A 15,191-nucleotide genomic window follows, 5' to 3' on the forward strand; every position below is an offset into this window, starting at 1 on the left:
GAAGGGCGGGACAAGGACGTGTAGAAAAGACGCTGATTGGCCGTTCCAGGTGCAAGTTAGAGAGGCAGAAAATGAAAGACTAGTTTCCGGTTCCTAGTTCTCCCCCAGAATTCCGCCCCGGGGCTTTGGTTACGAAAGTTGGGCCTTCTTTCGTTCAACATTTATACGTCTGCCCTGTGCTGGCCCGTGCAGTTATTGTTTTGCGTTAACATAGAATTTGCACTTCTAAGTGCGTTGAGGCTTTAAGACTTCATGAAGAATTAGAAAATTTAGATCGCGAGCTCCCGGAAGGCAGGGACTTGTCTTTTTCCTTCTGGGTCATCGCCAAGGGCCCAGCACACTATGCCTATTACCTTGAAAAAGGTTCTTCCTCACCATCGCGAGGACCAGGGTAGTGAACTGACTTTCCTGAAGCCAGTGAAGTGTAGGGATTTGGACCAGAGTGAGATTCTCAAGCTAACAACCTACAGGTTTAGATCTCGAGCTGAAAAGGACCTCAGAGGCCATCGGGGAAACTGTGACTTGCCCAGGTCCCAGAGGAAGGATTTGAAGCCAGGTTCTGGCAGCTAGATGGTGCAGTGGATAGAGCACTTGGCCTGGTGTCAGGAAAATGAGTTCAAATTCGACCTAGCTGTGTCCATGTTTGCCTCAATTTCCTCTTCTGTAAAATGAACTGGAGAAGGAAATGGCAAACCACTCCCGATCTTTGCCAAGAAAATCCCATACGGGATGTTTAAGAGACATGACAACCACCATCTGACACCATCTGCCCCATTAAAGGGAGGTAGCTCAGTCCAATTAAGTTGTAAGGATAAAATGTGCAACTGTAATAAGCGGTCCTAATGACAGATATGATTAAGGCCATCAGGGAGTGTTCAGGGAGGTGCCATTGAGATCAGTCTGATAAAATTAACAAAGGCTGCATCCTGCAAAGAACTTAAGTGATCAAGGAATAAAATAAAAAATTATAAGTCAAAGACAACTATTGGTGCAGTGACAGGTAAAATACCCAATTTGGACCACAAAATCAATCTACTGCAGTTCAGTTTAGAGGTAGTGAGCAAGATGGTCATGTGAGTAGAGAAAGGGACATGTGAGATTATCATGGAGATACCACCACATGGAGACATCAGCTACTTACATCTTACCCTGGGGGCATAGTAAATAATTTCTGGTTGTCAATTACAGGCAGGTTTTCAAACTCAAAATGACACACACACACCCCTCACATTCACCCCCCACCCCATACAGGTTGATAGCATATATGCCATCCAAAGGCTTGTATGGCTAAACAATCCCCAGAATCAAGTAAGTCACAGAAACTCAAAATACTTACTGCATTATGATCTCCCAAACATGTAAATCTGAAATGTGTTTCTGAAATGTTTACTATTTAAAGATTGAGCAGGGCATTTAGTTTTTTCTCATTTAGTTAAATGGACTTGAAGCAAATTATACATCAGTACAATGGGCATTTTAGCAAACCTTGCAGCCTGTGAAAGCTGAGCCAAAGTCATCCAGAAAACAATCCCTAAGCTAAGTCTAAAGCAGCTTCAACTGAGGCCTTCTACATCCCAGCTTTTCCTCTTGAGGGAAACTTCATGGTAGAGCTAGCTGCTAAGATGATTTTCTGGCTGAAAATATCCCCTTTGAAAGTTCTACTCCACACATCCAAGCCACCCCCACCATTTCAGGAACAGAATGCAACAATCTCTAGCTACCATTCTACAGTTAAGACAGATCTCAGCTACGGGCTGATATTCCAGTTAATTAGTTGATTACAGGCTTATTACAGGCTTATCCCGACCACAATCTCAGACTACCACAAGTAAAGCCAAGTACTGTTAAGATTCTGGGAGAATGCTGTCATCAAAGTATAAAGTACAACCTGTGCAGGATAGTAAACCTAAGCTGATCATGTTTTGGATAGTTTCACACAAACAGAACCAAATGGGGCATTTAACCACATATGCCAAGGATGGACTTTCTCCTTCAGTACCAAAAAAGAAATCCACTCATAATCGCAAACATTAAACAATTATTTCTACAATACTTAGTAGGTTCTCAATAAATGCTCGTTAACCAACTGTCAAGCTTATATGGTCCAAGATCACTGCCAAATGAGTGTTGAAATCCAAAAGCAGAACACTTGGTAATTAACTGGGTCCCAAGTTTACTTGCTGAGGAACCACACGAAGAATGGCACCCACAGATAAAAGACAACCCCACACTTGGAAGGAATTATTTCAAACAAAAACCCCATACCAGGAATGAATACTTCAACACTATGATTGATATTCATCACCATATCAAATTTATTATTCCAATGGCACTAATACATCTGTAGATGTTCATGATGACAATCACACTGCACAAAATTTTCTTGCCTTCTAGTTTCTGGCCAACTAGAAAATATCTCCTTAACTTTCCCCTCACCCTTCCTGAAGATCCACTACAGGCCATTTACCCAAGCAAAACCTCTTAATGCACTCATTTGCAATTTGGGGGGCACTATGTTTCCCTTTGAAAAATGAAAAAAAAATGTTAAGATACCTATCCCAATCCACCCCCCTGGCCAAATATACCCTGCAAAGAAGACATTTTTGCTGCCTCTTTGAAGACTTGAATAAATATGGAAACAGGCAACTCAAGTTGCATCAAGTGGAAATGTTTCAAGTTATGGCACCGAGTGGGCCCCAAATGTGTCATGTGCAACACAGAAACCTATAAGGCTGAATATCAATGTGTTTTGAAAGTCTCAAGTTGCTATGAACTGATTAAGTATATGCAAAGAGATGTCACTGCAGTTTTAACAATTTGCTGCATTGGTGTTATGCTAGAGTCCAACAGGAGTCTGAACTGATGTTGGAAAGAGCTTTTACAATTTGTCCAGGAAGTTGTCCAGGGCTGGGATACCTTCCTTAAGCCCTTTGCGTTTGCGGGTCTCTGCCACAACTTGACAAGGGCGGCTAGTGTTGTCAAAGGGGTCTCCAGGCAGGATCTGCCAATGGTCAAATACACACTGAGGGAAGGCTTGGCCACCTGTATTAGACCTCAAGTCAGCTGTGAAGCCTAGAAGAGAAGGGGAAGTATGAGAAAGGGAAATTTAGAATTGAAATGAAGTGCCAACTTAACATAACCTCAAACATACAAACGACAAACCTGGAACACTGAGCAATATCTCCCCCACTAAAAAAATTTCCTATAATGAGTTTTCAATACAATGACTCAACCAAGATCGTTTGTAAACCACTATATACTTCCTACAATCATCTAAATTCATTTGATCCTCACAACCACCAGTGAGAATCATTTTTCATTTTAAGAGATGAGGAAAATGCGATCAAGGCCAAGTTGGTGACATAACTAAGGCCCAAAACACAAGTTTCCCAAACAAACTCATTAATATTAGTATGCCCTCTTAAAGGTCTGTTTTTTTGGAGGGAGGAAGGCAGGGCAAGTGGGGTTAAGTGACTTGTCCAAGGTTACACAGTTAATAAGTGTTAAGCATCTGAGGCCAGACTTGAACTCAGGTCCTCCTGACTCCAAGGCCGGTGCTCTATTCACTACTCACTGTGCCACCTAGCTCCCCTGAAGGTCTTTTAGTACAGAATTAGTACTTACCAAAAGATTCATTGACAGGCAGATAGGCTTTCACAACAAACATAGGGGTGCCAGCAACCTGGGACTCCTCAAACACGTGCCCTCGCTTCCTGTTCAGGACACCATAAATGCCCCCAACCACTTGTTCTGGACACTAAATGAAATTTTTAAAAAGTGAACATTAAATGACAGTGTGGCAAAGATGAACTCAGATGAAACAAGAGCTTTTTTGTTTCCCCAAGAAGTCTCATGTAGCACAACATATTTCTTACCTGAATCTCCACAAGATAGATGGGTTCCATAAGACGGGGCTGAGCAGTCAACACACAGGCATAAAGGCAGCGCCGGGCTGTGGGGATGATTTGGCCGCCACCACGGTGAATGGCATCAGCATGCAGGGTCACATCATGTACATCAAAACGGACTGCCCGCATGTTCTCTTCACACAGTGCTCCCTGGAGGAAGTAAAAAATATCTATGAATCTTCCACGCAAAGCATATTGACCTTTACTAATTTATCTGCTTTAGAACCTCAGCTGTCCCCAAATAAGTGCTTTTCGTTGAACTCTTCCCTCTTCTCTCAGGTCAAACAGAAGCAAAGCTAGTTAACCAGTATGCAATACCCAAAATTTATTTTAAGGATATCTACCTCCTTGGTAGCCCACTGGAATCCAGCCACCACGCTGTCCTTGATCTCATTAAGGTACTGTACTCCCTTGGTGATATCTGTGAGAACATTAGGCCCAGTTCCATCGGGGCCAAAGCACCAGATCTTACGGGCCTCAGTCACATCCCACTCATACTTCTCAGCCAGGTACCGAGCCCTTTGCTTGAGCTCCTGACGGGCAGAAACTTCGCCTTTGTCAATATCTTCAGCCAGGCCATCAGGGAAGGGCCGGGCCTTCATGTACAGCCTGTTGTGCTTATTGGGAGATTTGGAAAGGCAAAGAACATTTGATTCCTCACTGACTGTCTCACGGTAGGAGACAACAGGGTCCGATTTCTGCATAGGAAAAAATACCAGTCAGTTAATTAGACTAAAAGCAGGCAAACTAACATTAAAAAAAGTACAAGGCATCTAAGGATGTACAAATTATTTCCATGTACATAAAAAGAATTTAAAGAGACTGCAGAGTTGTGACAAGTCGTTATGGTGGATTAGAACACTTAATATTCCTTTTATCTAACAAAGACTGCTTGAGGATAAGCATCATCAGTTCCCCATTACTCTGAAATTCATTCAGGCCACCTAGTCCAAACAGAAGTTGGACGTTCATACTTCTTGCTTCCCTACTTTCTTAAGACTAAAACAAAGACGTGGGGTTTACCTTGATGGGAATGCATGCATGATCTTCTTCAAGATCTTTCAAGCAGATCTCCAGATGCAACTCCCCTGCACCAGCAATAATATGTTCTCCAGATTCCTCAATGATACACTGGAAAGAAAAAGATCCACTATATACCAAGAAACTTGGAACTATTTTAGCATGAATATCTCATTTGTTAATCTAACTGGCAAGAAATGCGGGATACCAAAGCAGTAAGAGAAAACATATCCCTCCTGACCTTGTCTCTTTCAGGTAAGATCTCAATTGAGCAAAGAACCAGTGAAATTTCCTTTAAGAATCAAGGAAATTCCCTTTGATTGTTAGTGCAACTGGGGGCAAATCAGGACAAATTTGCATTTCAAAGCAACCTACCTGGACCATAGGGTCAGATTTGGCCAGACGCTTCAGTCCTTCCACTAGTTTGGGCAGGTCAGCTGGGTTCTTGGCTTCAACAGCTACTCGCACCACAGGGCTAACACTAAACTTCATCACCCTCATGTTGTGGGCATGCTCAAAAGTAGTAATGGTACCCGTCTTCACAAGGAACTGATCCACACCAACCAGACCAACAATGTTACCACAAGGCACATCTTCAATGGGTTCAACATACCGGCCCATCATCAGAATTGTCCTGAGGAAAAATTGTCAAGAGAACTATTGACATATACAAGGTCATTCCTAGTGGTAAATCTTATTCTAATCTAAAGAAGGCTGGCTTGTTTGTGGGTTAAAATGGTTTTTACATTTTAGGTTTTATTTTATTTTAAAATATAAAAACCAACTGGCAGTAGTTTTCCAACCCCTGGTCTAGAGTATCTTCTAACTACTATGCAAATGAAATTGTCAAAATGCTCATCTAGGGGAGAGGGGAAAGATAAGGGAAGCACCCAAAGCCCATAGGTCTCAGCTTGCTTGACTGGATATCTGAGTAGTTCATGAAGCAAGATGGTTTTTTTATGTTGGTCTCTGTCAGCCAATACTTGGCTACAAATCTGAAGTGAATTTAGAATAGTCACAAGGACGGTTCTGGACCTTAGGATCCACATCAAAGAATTTAACAAGTTATTCTTTATTTAAACAACATACTCTTGGTATACAGCTCTAAGGTGAGCAAACTAGCTCCAATCCTAGCTTTTGTTTCATCACTGAGCAGCTCAAAATTCTGTCAGCCATGGTGAGTAGGGAGCAACGTGTCAAGTGTGTGACATCACAAAAAGCTCCGACTCAGGTCACTGAGACAATTTCAAACACTTCAATTTCCTATTCCTTAGACCACAGAAGGGATAAACTTCTGACCTCTGAATTGGCTTCAAGTAGAGATCTTCCTTCTTCCCAGGAGTATAATTGGGTCCCATGATTCTGACCTTTAGACCGGTGGAAACAAGACCAGAAAATACACGGCCAAAAGCATAGAATCTGCCTTTGTCCGAGGTTGGCACCATTTTAGAGATATACATCATCAGGGGACCTTTGGGGTCACAGCTTTTGATACCTGAGAAGAAAAGTAACAAAAGGCGTAACTTGCTTCATGCATAATTATCACTCTATGGTAATATAACACTTTGTGGAGATGAATTTGGGAAAACTTAAATCAGTATTTTGGCTGCTACTGAGAAGATGATCTTGCTTAGTTCGCATTGTTAAACCCACATGCCAAGTCATTTAGAGTAACAATACAGGTTGGGACTTTTCATATCTGCAACACCTGAATAATATTTAGTTTGTCCAACAAAATGAAAAGAAGTCACTTATTAGGAAGTAGATAATAGAATGACCAACCTAGCTGGACAGGCCTTGTTGGAACAAGCAATGTTGTGTTGGGGAACAAAGAGCTCCACCAAGATTTCTGCCTGTGCCTAGATTTAAAAAAAAACAACATACCCATAGCAGCCTCATCATCAGGGGGACCCTCATATAATAGTTCACAGCGGTATTTCTGAGCAGTTACAGGGGAAGGCAGGTGGATGGTTATCATCTGGAGAAGTGCATCTCCAGCAGGCAGCCAACGTCTCATCACAGCCTAAAACAAGATCAAAAAAGCACACGGCGATATCAACCACAGGAAGCTTCTAAACTCTGGTTTCAAAGTTGTCATAGATCCCTTCTCACCTTCAGAAGTGGTTTTCCCTCTTTGTCTTTATCCTCGCTGTCCAATTTGATGTCAAGTTTTTCAATCAGTTTTGCAGTCTCCTCCTTCTTAAAGGTCATAATTGCATCAAATACCTAAGGCAGAAGAACAAACTCACTTAGAACAAGAAACCCTACTGTTTCGAAAGTTTAGTTTCAAGCCCATCTAAAGACTAAAAACAATTAAGACACATCAATGACATATTTAGGCAAGGTCTATGCCTGGCAAAGATAGATTATAAAGTAGGTTTAGTTTAAAAAACAAAATGTTTTCCTACTTCTAGATATGTAAAGATTAATTCCTTAAATTTATCATCTTCAAGGTAATTATTTTCCCCAGGAAAAACATTTAAGGAATGACTGACTGGTCTACAGAAATCACAATTGCCTATCTTGACAGATTGCAATGCTTCTCAGAGGTTAGATTTCTTCATGAGACATCAGGTCAAAGTGAAGAAATATTCCATCATCATGAACACCTACCTAATAATCAAGTTAAAAAATACTTAAGAGAACAAATCAGTATTCATTATGTCCTTTACCTTGAAGATTGGATCTAAGATGAGTTGGCAGAAAGTTCTAGGCAACTTCTTTCCATCAGGACTAGTAGCAGATTTGCTAAATTTCCCATTGGCAGGATCAAAATACCTAGATGAAAAGAATAAATACAAAACACATTTAACCTTATTACAAAAAAGGGGTACTAAGTAGCCAACTAAAATAGTCTTCCTGTACTCAAAATATTACTTATGTAAGGCCTATGGAAATAACTATTTGCAAAACAGATCAAATAGGGGCCACTTCTGGATTACTGACAGAAACCTTATTTCTAAGCCCACTCACCGGTCACCCCATAATTTTTTCATCATGTCTTCTACTTTCTTGGCCCGTTCAGCTGGTCCCAGCTGGCCTTCACCTTTGGCAGCGAATTTAGCCACATACATCTCTGCAAACTGCTTCAGAGTAAAGGCCCAACCATGAAGCCCAGAGCCAAACCCAACAGTACCAAGGACTGGGTCAATCTGAAAAGTTAAAGAAAAGTAGGTCAGATAGTTACCTAAGGGTTTGTGGCCAAAAGAATTCAAATACATTTTATCAAACATAATAGTCTAAGCTCAATTCCCAGAAACTTCAACTAATTCAGCACACATAAACAACATATACACATACACACACACACACACCCAGAGCCCTATACAAAAATGTCCCAAATGACAAATCTAAATGAAGATTTACTTACAATTTAGGTGACCAGACCTGAATAACTTTCATACTAACAGCTCATCTGATTCTCTAAACCTAATCCATACCTAATGAGGTATGGGTTACAAATATCACTATCTCCAATTTACACAATGAAATGTTTGCAAGAAGGGCTCTTTATATTTTCCAAGTCTCTTATATAATTACAAAATTTCCTCTAGAGTTAACTGATATGACAAATCAGATTTGTTTCTAAAGGTGGATTCATGATCAAAAGATCCATCTATTACTCTCAACAAATATGCTCAAGGAATGTATCATGTCAAGTCATCCATGTTACCACCCCAGAAAAGCATATACCCAAACTAGTTATTAAAGGCAAATTATACTGTGGCAAGGGACACATTACCCAAGTCCATAATCCCACTAAAAACTTCCAAAGCTAGGAAAAGGTAGCCTGGTTAGTTTGAAAACAACCTTTATTTATAACACTCAGCACTCCTCTCCCCCTCTACAAGGAGCATGCTCACCTATACCCCAATTATACTGCCACAGGTGGAATGCTTTTTTATTGCCAATTCTCTACCAGAGACTTCCAATTTGTTTATCTTGTAGCCCTTAAACCTTCATACCAATCAACCTCAAATAATGAATGTCATGATTACCCCAATATTAACCCTCCAAAAAAATCAGACAAAACTATTCCCATACTATAAAGAAAATGCTGCCTTGAAAAAAAGTTCAGCAATTAAATTTCCTGCTCTGATAGGCTGGGGCCTATGAGGTGAGAGGGGCAATCAATTTTAAGGTGCTCTAACAGATCTTAAAGGATTAGGTCACCTGGAAATGAGTCAACTCTAAGAACTTATCAAGTTAATCACCCTCAACAATTAGTCCATAAATTTCTGGCCTGACCACTCGGAAAATCTGTTCCTCAGACTCACCATGATGTTTCCCATTGGGCCACTCTCACCCTCTCCATAGGTGGAGATGATAACGTTCACGTTCTCTACAATTCGCTGAAATGTCTGGTACAGTTCCTCTGGCTCCAGCTGCAGCTCAAGTAGGGCTCGGTCCATCTTGTTCATCATCAGGACAGGCTTGATTCTCTCAGCAATGGCCTGGCGAAGTACAGTCTCAGTCTGAACACACACACCTAAGGAAAGGGAAGCGTTTTTAGTGGCCCAGCCTGACACTAAGCCCCTTACCCCAAGTAATCTGGAATAGGAAATACCCTCTTTCTAATCAACTGCTCCTTCTGAGCTGAAAGCAAGCTTACCAGATACACAGTCAACCACAACCAAGGCACCATCAGTAACACGGAGTGCAGCTGTTACTTCTGATGAGAAGTCAACGTGCCCAGGTGAGTCAATGAGGTTGATAAGAAAGCCAGAACCATCTTTGCTCTGCTTGATGAAGTTCAAATCATTTTCTGACAGCTCATAGAAGAGGGAGATAGCACTGAAGAGACAAAAAACACCAGAAGATGAGGAAATCACGTTTGGACCCATCAGTTTTATGCAATCACAGTGCCAACAAACTTAAATTCAATAGAAATATTTTACCAGGTTTAGCCATACTAAAACAGACATTTAACCCTCCCTTCAGGCGGAGTTTAAGATGCCTGTTTATCTCTGAAGGTTCTTCACATTTACATGCCAAAATTCTGACAAAGGATGACGTTAAACTGCCAGGTCATTGGCCAAGGTAGTACTTTATGAAAGATAAGTGCGGCCTGTAAACCTTAGTTTCCTTAGAAATCTGAGTGCATGCCTTTCCCTTTCCCCCTCCCCCTTCCTGATGACAGATCACTTAGTCACCTAATTGTTTTACTTTCCATTAGGATAAGCACTATTTTTTCGTGAAAGAAATTTCCAAACTTCTTGGTCTCAGGACTGCTCTACACTCTTAAAAAAATTCCAAGGAGCTTTTGAAGTTTATGTGTTATAGTTAGTGTATTACAAATAAAAATATCTTAGATGCTTCAACTCAGACCCCCTGAAAAAGGCTCAGACACCCCCCACTCTATTTTGAGGAATCATTCTCTGAAGAATAAGGTCTCAACCAAGTCACAAAGTTTTGATCTGAAGCTGCCTAGCCAGATCCCTGAACATCCCTCTAAATTCCTCAAAACCCCAATACCGAGGTAATACAATTTAAATGTTGAGTTGATAGTTGTGCTAAGCCTGGGAATACAAATACAAGCAGTAAAGGGGGGGGAGGGAGATAATAATAATGGAGGATAACATGGAAAATTTTTTTATAAGTGGGGAAAAGGCATGCCTATGAATCATTATCCTGGCACCTCCTTGAACTGGCCACAGGAGACTTACGTTGACTTAATAGTGATACAACGTTCCTGTTCATCTTTTCTCGTGTCAGTGAACCGGGTCTCACCGGCACGGGCAGAAGCAATAATACCGGCTTTGCAAACCAGGGAATCCGTCAAGGTTGACTTGCCATGGTCCACATGAGCGATTACAGACATGTTTCTGATGTTGGCCTTTTTGTCCATGATGGCCCGGATCTGGTCCACTGTGAAGTTCACCTGGGGAGCCAAATGAAACAGTCAGGGCCAGTCTCACGCATTCTTCCCAGAACGAGGCAGGATCCGGGCCAACTCCGTCAGAAATCGATGGTGTTGGCCCGAGACGCGTCATCCGCTCCGGGGCCCCGAAGGCAGCAGATGCGGCTAAGGCCCCGCTAGCGGCCAGACTCGTGGTTTCCTTCCAGGCTCGCCGTTCCTGCCCTTACTTACCCCCTCGCCGCCACCGGGGGGCTCGCCCACACAGTCGAGGCGCCCCCATTTTTTTCTAAAGGATCAAATCTTCGTCTTTACGGATGTCCAAGGTCACGCAAAAAGCCCGGGCGCCTCGGCCGCGGGAGCTCCCCCTCATCCCCGCAAACGGGCCCGGGGGTGACCGCGAGCTCCCGTCCTCCCTTCCGGGGGATGAGGCTCCCCGCCGGGCGCGGCCCCGCTGCAGTACCGCCCGCGGCCTGCGCGGAGCGAGGGGCCGAGCCCGGGACCGGCGCCTCCCCTCCCCCTCCCCGTACGGCTCCCTCCCCTTCCCCCAGCTCCGGCTGCCACATCACCCGGCTCCAATCCAACCGCTCTCCCCCTGGAAGCGCCCCCCCCGGCCAAGGCGAGGGGACCGAGCCCAAGGTCCGGGCAGGAGATGGGGGGGCGGCTGGAGGGGGGCGCCGCGCGCCCCCGCTCGAGGCCTAGGAGAGGAGGCTGGGCGGGGGCGCGCGCCCGGAACCGCCGGCTGCCGCATCTCCCCGAAATGGCGGCAGCGGAGGCAGTGGCGGCGGCCTCCTCCTCTTCTCCCCCATCTCCCTTCCCCGGGCTCCCCCAGCCCGCTTCGCCAGTTCTCCCGGCCCAGGAGCGGCTTCCCTCGCCCCGCACGGGTCCCGGCACAGCCTCGATCCCCGAAGCCAGCGGCGACCCTCACCATGGTGGCGGATGGCGGTGGATTCTCCGGCTCGCGATCCGACTGGGGTGAGTCGCGCCGAGAATGGCGGCGGCGACGACGGAAGAGGACGCTGACGTCAACGCCCCGTACTTTTATAGCCCGGCGCCGGTTGCAAGGTCAGCTGACTCTTGCGAGGGAGGCGGGAAGAAGCGACGTAATGCACATGCGCCGGAGGTCCCTTTAACCCTTTAGGTGCTGACGCTGTTGCCACACCATCTGTTCCAATGGAGCAGTGCATTTCATAAGCTTGGAAGGCCAAGTACCTGGGTCCTCCTGATACGGTGCTATAGAACTTTAAGGTTTACGAAGGCTTTTTTCCTATCAGCTTCATTGTGAGGAACGTACTACATCCATCTTACAGGTGTGGAAACTGAGCCACATCACCTTAGCATTGACAAGGTTTTTGAGGCCTGTTAGTGCATTGTGTAACTGACAGCTGTCAGTATGGAAGATTTCCACCAAAGTCCTTAGCGTGCCACCAGGTGTCAAAAGGGAGGGGAGTAAGGGAATGAGCATTGATTAAATGCCTACAAAATGCCAAGCACCGTGCTATGCCCTTTACAAGTATCATCTCACCATGTAACATAAGGGCCAACCAAGGAAGTTCAGAGGGCAGAATGCACCGGGTCCCAGTCATGTCACATATGTCCCTTTTGCATTTCAGAGGTGCTTCAAGGCAACTGGGAATTCATCCTGGAAAGGACTTGGGAGAGACAGAAAGAGTGGGGGAAGCGAGGTTAGCTATCCTGGGATCCCCAGGTAGAGTCTGACCATCAGGACCACAGTAATCAAGGTTGAAGAGGGAAGGGAGCAGGGATGACTCTGTCTTTGGCATCTGTGATCAAGACACAAGACTCAGAAAGAGCACAGACCCTTCTACCACCATCCCTTCCTAAAACCTAACCTCTGTCTCCCTCCTTGGGTCCCTTGGGTGGCAAGGTGAGGGAAGAGTAATTTGTTATCCAAAACGGTACTAGAGGGAAAAGTGATCATAGTGTTGGCATAGTTTTGCTACCAATAGGGGTTAAGTGACTTGCCCAAGGTCACATAGCTGAGTAAGTGTCAAGTATCTGAGGCTGCCTTTGAACTCAGGTCCTCCTGACTCCAGGGCCAGTGCTCCATCTACAGCACCATCCAGCTGCCCCAGGTCATAGGTTTTAATACCATTTCCCTCATAAGGGAAAAAGGCTCTTCTTTTCAGCTAGGTTTGTAGGCCCAAGAGATTGACCACCAGCTGATTAATTTTTTTCAGCTGCACCAATTCTTGAAGACCTATACAAAGATATGGAGGGCTTCTAAATGTTAGCTAAGAGGACAAAATGGAAAAATAAACAAGGATTATCTAATTTATTATCTCTGAATTATCTAACAGTATCCTCCTCCTTTTATGGAATGGGGAAACTGAAGCCTAGAGAGGGAAAGTGAATTTTTCAAGGCCACAAGCTCAGTGGAAGAGCCAAGCCTATAACCCAGATGCCTTGACAACCAGAAAACCAAATTTTAACTGTCTTACTCTCCTTACAGGCAGCATAGCACAGTGGATAGAGAGCTGGCCTCAGAGCCAGTAAGAAGGATTCAAATACCACCTCTAACACATACAAGTCATGAAACCCTCAGCAAGTCACTTAATCTGTCTATATGGATTGGCACCTGTCCAGAACGAAAAGTTGCTTCAGAAGGTCCTAACTTGCATTGGCAGAGAAAGCCCCTCCCCTGGGAGTTTCCTATTACAGTGAAATCACAGATATAAGCCTCTTCCTCTTTCTATATAGGGCTTACTCTGTTCTGATGCCAAAGAGCAGTGAGAAATAGAACAATTAACATCCAGCAGAACATTTTACTCAAATAGACCTCTGTCCTAATCACTGCGGACATCCCCTCAGATACAGATTGTAAATCATTCATGCCTGTCCATCTCATGTGACTCTCATCCATGAACATTTTCATGTACATGAAATATTAGGGGTAATTGGAGAAGTAGGAGGAAGAGTTACTTCTCAGGATAGGATCATGAATAGTGAGCTTTATACCCCACATATCTCTTTATCTAGATGGATGTGGAAGTGCTAACCTCTGAACCTATCTTAATAACCCTGCTCAGCTGCTGAGATCATATAATTCATTAATTATAGAATTTCAGAGTTGCAGGGGAGCAGAGAGGGAGGGCCTAGAGCTGTATGAAAAGGAATCTCCTCTATAAATTCCCTGACAAGTGGTCATTATAAGTCCTTCCTTATAGCTAGCCTACATCTATCTGTTCTGCAGTTTTTCTCAAAGTGTCAGAGAAAAAGCCCTCCACTAAAATTCTCCGTTAAAAAAATTTCCAAGCTCCCCAAAATCAGTTAGTGCCTCTCAGGAAGAACTGTGGCTTCCCCACCCCAGAAGGCATCAGGGATATGAATCTGTATATAAAATTCACTCTATGAGTATTGTTTAGTAAGGCATACTAGACAATACTAGGCAAGAGAAATTCTAAGATATAGTCTCCCCTTTGACTCGCCCCTCTATTCAAAGGTCAATAAACCAGGCACTGTACTAAGCTAAGTGCTAGAGAGGCAAATAAAAAAAAAAGATAATAGATACAAACACTGATGACTATAATACATATTACTTGATGTATGCATCAGAGCAAAGTTTTATGGGATGTCCAAGGTCTTCCATCCTCCCATCCTTTTGGGGGTATTGTGTCATTTCAGTCATGTCAGTCTCTTTGTGACCTTTACAGAAGTAAATAACAATAAAAGCTTAAAGCAAACTATACCACCCCCCCTTCACCTGTCTTTGGGAGATGCTGTTATCTCAGAAGGAAAACAGACCTCCTGTCTAGGATTTAAAGAAATGAACATTCATGGTACAGAGACTGAGAATGTTTAACCTGGAAGGAAAGAAAAAAAGTAAAAAACTAAATGACTGTACATTTGAGGGCCCTACCAATCAATCTCTAAGCATTCATTAAAGCATTCAATGTGCCTGACACTGTTAGGCATCTGGATATAAAGATACCAAAGTGAGCAAGTCCCTACCCTAAAGGAGCTAACAGTAGAGGGAAGAGGATGACTGTCTCTCTCCCCAGAAGGTAGAACCAGGTAGATCAGGGAAGCAGATTTCAGCTCGATACTAAAGCAAATAAACAAAAAAAGCCTTCCTAACAATTAGTGCCAATCAAACATATAAAGGGCTGCCTCTGAAAACCAAAAAGTAATTATTAAGTTCCTACTATGCTAAGCACTGGGGATATAAAAAGATGCAAAAGATAGTCCCTGCCCTCAAAGAGCATAATCTAATTGGAGAGATAACAAACAAATATATAAAAACAAGCTACATACAGAATAAACAGAAAACACTAAAATTAAGGGAGGTTGGGAAAGGCTTCTTATAAAAGGTGGTATTGTATCTGGAAGGAAGTCAAAGAAGCCAGGAGATGGATGGGAGGAGAGAGAAAATTCCAGGCATGGGG

The 15,191-nt window shown here is 43.5% G+C and overlaps 1 protein-coding gene and 1 non-coding gene across 2 annotated transcripts; both read right to left on the bottom strand.

The window, feature by feature from the left end:
• Positions 1-2,291: 2,291 nt before the first annotated feature.
• Positions 2,292-11,829, bottom strand: EEF2 (eukaryotic translation elongation factor 2). Its single transcript, XM_036755753.1, has 15 exons — positions 11,714-11,829; positions 10,595-10,809; positions 9,541-9,722; positions 9,206-9,417; positions 7,902-8,080; positions 7,601-7,706; positions 7,041-7,154; positions 6,813-6,951; positions 6,228-6,423; positions 5,304-5,562; positions 4,932-5,039; positions 4,253-4,606; positions 3,876-4,058; positions 3,625-3,757; positions 2,292-3,072 (listed from the first exon to the last, which is right to left on the bottom strand). The coding sequence occupies exons 1-15, from the start codon at positions 11,714-11,716 to the stop codon at positions 2,879-2,881; spliced, it is 2,577 nt and encodes an 858-aa protein (XP_036611648.1). The 5' UTR covers positions 11,717-11,829; the 3' UTR covers positions 2,292-2,878.
• LOC118835089 lies at positions 7,470-7,535 on the bottom strand. The gene has a single exon (XR_005009439.1). It is a non-coding gene; the product is annotated as a small nucleolar RNA SNORD37 (small nucleolar RNA).
• Positions 11,830-15,191: the final 3,362 nt, after the last annotated feature.

Source organism: Trichosurus vulpecula, chromosome 1, assembly GCF_011100635.1.
Source record: "Trichosurus vulpecula isolate mTriVul1 chromosome 1, mTriVul1.pri, whole genome shotgun sequence".
Lineage (NCBI taxonomy): Eukaryota > Metazoa > Chordata > Mammalia > Diprotodontia > Phalangeridae > Trichosurus > Trichosurus vulpecula.